The sequence below is a fragment of the Nansenia antarctica genome (assembly GCF_963989245.1).
Source record: "Nansenia antarctica genome assembly, chromosome: 2".
NCBI classification, from domain to species: domain Eukaryota; kingdom Metazoa; phylum Chordata; class Actinopteri; order Argentiniformes; family Microstomatidae; genus Nansenia; species Nansenia antarctica.
Genome location: NC_137675.1, coordinates 2,854,411 through 2,864,446, shown reverse-complemented (window position 1 = coordinate 2,864,446; position 10,036 = coordinate 2,854,411). Strand labels below are relative to the sequence as shown.

The 10,036-nt window shown below is 41.8% G+C and overlaps 1 protein-coding gene across 1 annotated transcript in view; it reads right to left on the bottom strand.

Moving 5' to 3' along the window:
* Positions 1-3,441: 3,441 nt before the first annotated feature.
* Positions 3,442-10,036, bottom strand: part of LOC308151809 (uncharacterized protein) — a gene marked incomplete at its 3' end in the record, with an annotated part of 29,367 nt that continues 22,772 nt past the window's right edge. Inside the window, exons 4-5 of the mRNA XM_080524702.1 lie at positions 4,246-4,314; positions 3,442-3,695 (exon numbers count right to left, since the gene is read on the bottom strand). Coding sequence (XP_080380828.1) covers positions 3,442-3,695; positions 4,246-4,314 — 323 coding nt within the window. The remainder of the gene's footprint in view (positions 3,696-4,245; positions 4,315-10,036) is intronic.

Genomic DNA, 10,036 nt, shown 5'->3' with positions numbered 1-10,036 from the left:
GTATCGGTAGATCTTGAGGAAAGAAATCGGTGATCGGTATCGGCCCCAAAAATCCAGATCGGAGCATCCCTACATACAACACAATTTCCAGTTCATCTTTGTTTTTTAATAAAACTAATTAATTCACAAACTTTTACTTTTTTTGTTTTTAGGACTCAAACTCTTTGGACAGAGTCTAATTCAGAAAAATACCTACAAAATTCAAGACCTCATAAAATCGTGCTAAGACTTTTTAATACTTATTAAGGGTCTTGATTTATCAGCTTTTAATACTTTTCAAGACACCTACATAATTACATTAATGTGAAGTAGGCCTATTTTATCAGAACCATCCTACATAATTACATTAATGTGAAGTAGGCCTATTTTATCAGAACCATCCTACATAATTACATTAATGTGAAGTAGGCCTATTTTATCAGAACCATCCTACATAATTACATTAATGTGAAGTAGGCCTATTTTATCAGAACCATCCTACATAATTACATTAATGTGAAGTAGGCCTATTTTATCAGAACCATCCTACATAATTACATTAATGTGAAGTAGGCCTATTTGATCAGAACCATCCTACATAATTACATTAATGTGAAGTAGGCCTATTTGATCAGAACCATCCTACATAATTACATTAATGTGAAGTAGGCCTATTTTATCAGAACCATCCTACATAATTACATTAATGTGAAGTAGGCCTATTTTATCAGAACCATCCTACATAATTACATTAATGTGAAGTAGGCCTATTTTATCAGAACCATCCTACATAATTACATTAATGTGAAGTAGGCCTATTTTATCAGAACCATCCTACATAATTACATTAATGTGAAGTAGGCCTATTTTATCAGAACCATCCTACATAATTACATTAATGTGAAGTAGGCCTATTTTATCAGAACCATCCTACATAATTACATTAATGTGAAGTAGGCCTATTTGATCAGAACCATCCTACATAATTACATTAATGTGAAGTAGGCCTATTTTATCAGAACCATCCTACATAATTACATTAATGTGAAGTAGGCCTATTTTATCAGAACCATCCTACATAATTACATTAATGCGAAGTAGGCCTATTTTATCAGAAGCATTTTCTTTAAGGTTGAGTAGGCTACTAACTAATAATTATTTTAAAAAAAATAATAATAATAATAAATGATAAATGCACAGTATATTGTATCTGTGCTGTGAATACTGATAGTGTTATGAATGAGTTAATATGTTCTGTAGTGGTCACTGGACCAACCCCAAAAGCTTCAGCTCAGAGAGCATTTGAGAGCCTGGTGATTAAGTAAAATAGCTAGGCCTACTTCTAATAGCTGTAGTGAAATATGGGATGGTAAGGCCAGATAATGATTCACAAAGGCTTTATAACATGCTGTAATTGTTCTGTATACAAGTAGGCCATTTTTCTTTTTTCTACATAAAATGACTAGATATAACCTTCTCCCGTCTAACTCCTGGGCTTCACCAGAACCATTGGCCCTTTTCCAGGTTCGAGCAAAATAGCCCCTCCAAATGTCTGTGCACGTCCCTGGCCAGGTCCAACACGTTTGGACGATTTCTGGGATCTAACATTTAGGCCTAAACCGTAAAATCATGATATATTTTGGTTAAAGTGTTTGCACCAAAATCGAATATAAATCTCAAACTCACTCTAAAGTTGAGTTTAGTGAGTTTAGAGTCTAAACTATCTTTAAATAATGATGTTGATCTTTCGCTACGCTTCATCTTTTCTCCCCGTTCGTCCGGTCAGGTGGCCATTTTCAATACAATGGTTTTTGTTATTCAACAGTTCAGCCATTTCGACAATATAGATACATCTATATATATATATATATGTATATATATATACAGTAATATAAACAATATAAATCAATAGATAAAGAGACATATACAGTAATATAAGTAAACAGACTTAACATATCGATGCCCATATCACGTTGCTTCCGTTTACAAGTACCGGAAAACGGCTAACGCGACAAAAAACAACAACTTTACTTACGATGACTGCTGTGTAGTTGATTCACTTAGACAAATGTACAAATTGTAAGTCGCTTTGGAGAAAAGTGTCTAAATGACTTCAAGGAAAAGTGTCTGCTAAATGACTTCCATGTCGGCGGTTCAACGTCGTCGTCGTCGTGCTGCTTCCTGTCGTCCAGTCACCGAGACGTCGTCACTTCCGGGCTATTTAGCTTGTCCTAGCTAGCGTCTGGTTGCAAACTTCGTATTGTCAAAGGCGAACGCTGCACCTCCAAACATCGTCCTAACAATGGCTACTAGGTTCATACCGCTGTCACAATGTCTCATTTTATATGTGGTGTTGTTGTAGTGACGACAAACAACGTATAAGTAAAACGTTTACTCGGCGCTCTTGTAGCACAATGCAATCACAAGTGTAAACACGCAATCTGGTCCCACGCCCTAGAGCTTCCCCCTAGGAACCAACATTGCTACACTGTGTACAGTAAATTCATCCTACATGGACTTCCTGGTATTAATATACAATTTCGGTATATATTGCAAATTTCAAAACTCCTAATGTTAATAATTATAACATACTATCAACACTATCAGACATGCATACTATTCATTCTGTACCCAGTACTGTTGTTTTGTTCTGCTGTTACACACTCAACCCAATAGAGCTCTCAGGTCTTCTGACGCTGGCTTTCTCTGTGTACCACATGTACAAAAGAAGAGATTTGGTGAGGCTGCATTCTCATTTTATGCACCGAAATTGTGGAATGCACTGCCAGTTTACATTAGGGATGCAACCTAAGTGCATTAAGTGTTCCTTGATGTTTATTTGAAACATAGATATTGACGGGAGTGGAACTATGTACAAGCCTTCTGGGCTTCGTTCCCTCCTTGCACAATCTCTTGTGTGCTAAATAAATAAACTAAACTAAACTAAAACCTCAGCACATATGTTCAAGTCAAGACTAAAAGCCCATCTTTTTAATATTGCCTTTAAATGACTAAATAATTAAATTATGATTATATAACGATTAAAGCACTGAGCTGCAACGTTTACAGGAAAAGTGCTATACAAATAAAAGTTATTATTATTATGTTATTTTATGTTACGACAATTGTCATAGATACCAGTGGAGGCTGGTGGAGGTAGAAATCAAAGGACGAGGCTCATTGTAATGCATGGGGACAAGGGAGGGGGGTGATGATGATGATGATGATGGTGATGATGAAGGTGTTTATTGTTATGACCGTAGATCGAGACCAACCCTGCACGCCGTGGAGCGCCTGGAGGAGGACAAGTCCAAGTACGTCAAGAGCCAGGAAGTCATCAACGCCAAACGCCAAACCTGTCAAACCCCAGACCCTGGTCAAGCCCATCAAACATCAACTTTATTCACGCAGTTCTTCTGTGCTATGAGGCTGGGGGCAGATGGAGGGGGCAGTTCTTCTGTGCTATGAGGCTGGGGGCAGATGGAGGGGGCAGTTCCTCTGTGCTCTGAGGCTGGGGGCAGATGGAGGGGGCAGTTCCTCTGTGCTATGAGGCTGGGGGCAGATGGAGGGGGCAGTTCCTCTGTGCTCTGAGGCTGGGGGCAGATGGAGGGGGCAGTTCTTCTGTGCTCTGAGGCTGGGGGCAGATGGAGGGGGCAGTTCCTCTGTGCTATGAGGCTGGGGGCAGATGGAGGGGGCAGTTCCTCTGTGCTCTGAGGCTGGGGGCAGATGGAGGGGGCAGTTCTTCTGTGCTATGAGGCTGGGGGCAGATGGAGGGATTTGTGCTGGTCTGTGCAGCCAACAACTGAGCAGTTTCCCTGCTCAGCTCTTAGCTTCGACATAATGTTAGCGTGTCATAATGTTAGCGTGTCATAATGTTAGCGTGTCAGGAGGGAAAAATGGCGCACCTTTGACTTCTGAAGCTGTGGGCGGTGATACTCGGGGATGGGGGGTGGTACAATTGTAAAGTGGGGCACTTTGACGTAGCAATGCCCAGCCAATCTGAATGGCTGGTTGAATCGAAATATGCAGCTTAGAAACAACTTGACAGAATTGCTTTAGTTCACAATTTCTGTGTTAGTAAATGGTAAATGGACTGACTTATATAGCGCCTTTATCCAAATCGCTTGACAACGGCCTCTCATTCACCCATTCACACACACATTCACACAACAATGGCGGCAAGCTACCATGAAAGGCGCCGGCCCCTCACTGGGAGCAATTTGGGGTTCAGTGTCTTGTGTCACGACCCAACAGCAATGTGCGTACATTGATACTCAATGGGCTCGTTCCCACACAGGGCCGAGGCCGGACACAGGTAGATTAGCTCAGGGTTAGCTGACAGCACCCAGGTGGATCATGTTAAGGGGAAATGGCTTACCTGGCTCCGATGTATCGTGGCGTGGTCCGCGGGGATACTGAACAGCCCGCACGTTCGTTCAGTGGGGTGTTCCTTCCCGTTCAGTATTGACATATAACATAACAAACAAAACCGGACACGACACAACACGACCTCGGGGGTAATCCACTATTCCACACGGTAATAGTCTTGATAATAATTGTCCAAGGGGTTCTCTTCTAGATAAGGCGTCTCAATCAGTATTTCTCTTCTCGGTTAACTCCACTCTCAACTCTCTCGACTCGACTCTCCCCAGGTAGCAAATGAGCACCTGTCAATATACCTTTCGAGAGACCCGCCAACAGGCAAGCCACTCCCCCATGTACCCTGGGTAGCCAATCAACACCCCCTGAGCTTACCATGACAACTAGGAACAGTTGGATCGTGACACTTGCCCAAGGACACTTCGACATGTGGCCAGCCGGGGCTCGAACCGCCGATCTGCCAACCTTGCGATCATTAGACGGTGGCTCTACCTCCTGCGCCACAATTATAGTACAGTCTAGTACAGTCATCAGAGACCCAAATGTACACAAGCACTGGAAAACTGAGATTTTTCATAATATGACCCCTTTAATGCTCTCGAAACCCTGGCCACGTCAAATCTGTGTCTCTCTGACTAAATCAGATTACATTTCTAATGATTATAATTCCCTGGACAGAATACTTATAGATATTTGCTGACATCTAGTGGTTAGCAAATGCATAGTTATTTACAGTTAGGTCCATATACAGCTGGTCATATAATTAGAATATCATCAAAAAGTTGATTTATTTCAGTAATTCCATTCAAAAAGTGAAACTTGTATAATGTATACATTCATTCCACATAGACTGATATATTTCAAGTGTTTATTGCTTTTAATTTTGATGATTATTACTGACAACTAATGAAAACCCCAAATGTAGTATCTCAGAAAATTAGAATATTGTGAAAAGGTTCAATATTGAAGACCCCTGGTGCCACACTCTAATCAGCTAATTAACTAAAAACACCTGCAAACGCCTTTAAATGGTCCCTCAGTCCAGTTCTGTAGGCTACACAATCATGGGGAAGACTGCTGACCTGACAGTTGTCCAAAAGACGACCATTGACACCTTGCACAAGGAGGGCAAGACACAAAAGGTCATTGCTAAAGAGGCTGGCTGTTCACAGAGCTTTGTGTCCAAGCAAATTAATAGAGAGGCGAAGGGAAGGAAAAGATGTGGTAGAAAACAGTGTACAAGCAATAGGGATAACCGCACCCTGGAGAGGATTGTGAAACAAAGCCGATTCAAAAATGTGGGGGAGATTCACAAAGAGTGGACTGCAGCTGGAGTCAGTGCTTCAAGAACCACCACACACAGACGTATGCAAGACATGGGTTTCAGCTGTCGCATTCCTTGTGTCAAGCCACTCTTGAACAAGAGACAGCGTCAGAAGCGTCTCGCCTGGGCTAAAGACAAAAAGGACTGGACTGCTGCTGAGTGGTCCAAAGTTATGTTCTCTGATGAAAGTACATTTTGCATTTCCTTTGGAAATCAAGGTCCCAGAGTCTGGAGGAAGAGAGGAGAGGCACAGAATCCACGTTGCTTGAAATCCAGTGTAAAGTTTCCACCGTCAGTGATGGTTTGGGGTGCCATGTCATCTGCTGGTGTTGGTCCACTGTGTTTTCTGAGGTCCAGGGTCAATGCAGCCATCTACCAGGAAGTTTTAGAGCACTTCATGCTTCCTGCTGCTGACCAACTTTATGGAGATGCAGATTTTCCAACAGGACTTGGCACCTGCACACAGTGCCAAAGATACCAGTACCTGGTTTAAGGACCATGGTATCCCGGTTCTTAATTGGCCAGCAAACTCGCCTGACCTTAGCCCCATAGAAAATCTATGGGGTATTGTGAAGAGGAAGATGCGATGCGCCAGACCCAACAATGCAGAAGAGCTGAAGGCCACTATCAGAGCAACCTGGGCTCTCATAACACCTGAGCAGTGCCACAGACTGATGGACTCCATGCCACGCCGCATTGCTGCAGTAATTCAGGCATAAGGAGCCCCAACTAAGTATTGAGTGCTGTACATGATTATACTTTCCATGTTCATACTTTTCAGTTGGCCAACATTTAAAAAAAAACTTGTTTTGTATTGGTCTTAAGTAATATTCTAATTTTCTGAGATACTGAATTTGGGGTTTTCATTAGTTGTCAGTAATAATCATCCAAATTAAAAGCAATAAACACTTGAAATATATCAGTCTGTGTGGAATGAATGTATACATTATACAAGTTTCACTTTTTGAATGGAATTACTGAAATAAATCAACTTTTTGATGATATTCTAATTATATGACCAGCACCTGTATATTTGGACACAGACAGAATTTTTGTTATTTGAGCTGTTTACCAAAACATCTTCAAGTTACAGTTATATAATGAATATGGGCTTAAAGTGCAGACTCTCAGCTTTAGGGTAAGGGTATTCACATCCAAATTGAAGGAAGGGTTTAGGAATTACAGCTCTTTAATATGGAGCTCCCTCTTTTTCAAGGGACCGAAAGTAATTGGACAATTGACTCAAAAGCTGTTTCATGGGCCAGTGTGGGCTATTCCTTCATTATTTCTTTATCAATTAAGCAGGTAAAAGGTCTGAGTTGATTCCAAGTGTGGCATTTGCATTTGGAAGATGTTGCTGTATACGTACAACACGCAGTCAACGGAGCTCTCCATGCAAGTGAAACAGGCCATCCTTAGGCTGTAAAAACAACCAAAACATCTATCAGAGAGATAGCGGGAACATTAGGAGCCAAATTAACTGTTTGGTACATTCTAAGAAAAATACAACGCACTGGTGAGCTCGGCACCACAAAAAGGTCTGGACGTCCATGGAAGACAAGAGTGGTGGATAATCACAGGATCCTTTACATGGTAAAGAAAAACCCTGTCACAACATCCAGCCAAGTGAAGAACAGTCTCCAGGAGGTAGGCATATCATTATCCAAGTCTACCATAAAGGGAAGACTTCACACAAACAAATACAGAGGGTTCACCACAAGGTGCAAGCCATTCATAAGCCTTAAGAATAGAAAGGCCAGATTAGACTTTGCCAAAAAACATCTAAGAAAGCCAGCCCTGTTCTGGAACAGCATTCTTTGGACAGATGAAACTAAGATCAACCTGTACCAGAATGATGGGAAGAAAAAAGTATGAAGAAGCCTTGGAACGGCTCATGATCTGAAGCATACCACATCATCTGTAAAAAACGGTGGAGGCACTGTGATGGCATGGGCATGCCTGGCTTCCAATGGCACTGGGTCACTAGTGTTTATTGATGATGTGACGGAAGACAGAAGCAGACAGATGAATTCTGAAGTGTTTAGGGATATTCTGTCTGCTCAGATTCAGACAAATTCAGCAAAGTTGATTGGATGGCGCTTCACAATACAGATGGACAATGACCCAAAACATACTGCATAAGCAACCCAGGAGTTTTTTAAGGCAAAGAAGTGGAATATTCTGCAATGGCCAGAGTCAATCACCTGATCTCAACCCGATCAAACATGCATTTCACTTGCTGAAGACAAAACTAAAGGCAGAAAGACCCACAAACAAACAACAACTGAAGACTGCTGCAGTAAAGGCCTGGCAAAGCATCACAAAGGAGGAAACCCAGTATTTGGTGATGTCCATTGGTTCCAGACTTCAGACAGTCATTGCCTGCAAAGGATTCTCCACAAAGTATTAAAAATGAACATTTTATTTATGATTATGTTAAGGCCGATTTAAGCTTCTGCGTCGAATTTACGCGCGTCTACGCCGTTGCCTACGTAAGGGGTCTCCAAGTTTATAGTTCTACCGCGGACCGCGTCGCGTTGGTCGGTGTACTCATAGCGGCATAATAGCGATCAAAAAACTTATTTTTTTTATGCTTGTTGTAAAGAAAATGTCTATAATGCATTGAAATGACAGTAAACTAAGATAATAAGATGGTTATCATACATTTTCTAATCTTTATTAATAAGTAATTACAGAAAAAGTAAATGACATTCCTGTCATGACTTCTGCATTTACGAGAGAGTCGGAATGTGACGCTACCAAGCGGACCAATCACAGTTCTTATAGATAACTAAACATTAAATATGTCTATCATAAATATAATTTAAACCCAACGAACAGCCATGGGGCTCCCTGTAACTAATCATTTATTTCTAAATAAACAGGATTGTACATCTCGTAAATGTGAATCGCGCCCCTTATAGGAAGGCTGTGCCTGGCGCTTCCATAGGGAGCTCCGTTGGAACTCAACGGAGCTCAAAGCGGCATAATAGCGATCTTTTTGTTGTTATGCTTGTTGTAAATAAAAGTTCCATGATGCATGGAAATGACATTAAACTAAGATAATACGATGGTTATCATAATTTTTCAAATCTTTATTAATAAGTAATTACAGAAAAAGTAAATGACATTTCTGTCATGGCTTCCGCATTTTGGCCGACGAGAGAGTCGGAATCTTGTCGGAATCATGTGCTACCAAGCGGACCAATCACAGAGCTTACGGTTGCGTAGAAACTGACGCGTAGTTACATTTTTGGAGAGGTGCGCGTTAATCGACGGCGTAGGCTACGGCGTAGCTTGCGTAAGCCCGCGTAGCCTTGCGTAGCCTACGCCGTCGATTTTACGCAGAAGCTTAAACAGGGCTTTAGTTTGTCCAATTACCTTTGAGCTACTGAAAATAGGGGACCGTGTATAAAAATGGTTGCAATTCCTAAACGTTTCATAAAATATTTTTGTTCAACCCCTTGAATTAAAGCTGAAACTCTGCACTTCATTTCAAATCCATTGTGGAGGCATACAGAGCAAAGATTAAGGAAATTGTGTCACTGTCCAAATATTTCCGGACCTAACTAGGCTAAGCATAAATTGCGAAGAGCAATAGAACAATAATTATGTAGGCTGTAAATTAAAATAAATGTAAAACTAATATAAATTACACTGTCAGTTGTATGTGTGTGCATGTGTGCGAGCATGTGTGTGTGTGTGACGGGGAGGGGGGAGGGTAGAAGTCCCAGAGTCAGTGAGAGGCAGGGGGCTTGGCAGGCCCACTGCCATGGGGAAGAAACTGCTCAGGTGGCACAAGATTTTTCCGGATGGAAGTCTTTGAAGAGGTGGTGACCTGGGTGGGAAGGATCAGCGATGATCTTTCCTGCTCTCTTACTGGTCCTGGAGTGGAACAGGTCCAGGACAGATGGCAGGTTGCAGCTGACCGAATAATCCGCTGTAGTCTGCCTCTGTCTTTGGCAGTGGAGGCAGCGAACCAGACTCAGGTGCTCTGAGGGCGGACTCGATGATGGACGTATAGAACTCGACCATCACTTTGGTCAATTATCACAAGGGGCAAAAACAAACGTCACTGATGTTGTGTCACAGTGAACTTCTCATTATCCAAAGAACTGTTCAGAGGCACATGTCAATGCATCTCTGCAATAGGAGTGTCATCTCTTTGCATCATATTCATTAGGTGAATCACACGGATTAGGTGGCAGTTTTGCCCCGGGCCCTCATGTGTTTTGGGTGTGTTGGTTTGACCCACCTCAGGTTCTCCTTCCCATCTGAGACCTCATGGTGCAATCATTCCTGTATCCCCCCCCCCAAAGTTAACTTATGACCATGTCTGCCTTTATACTCTCT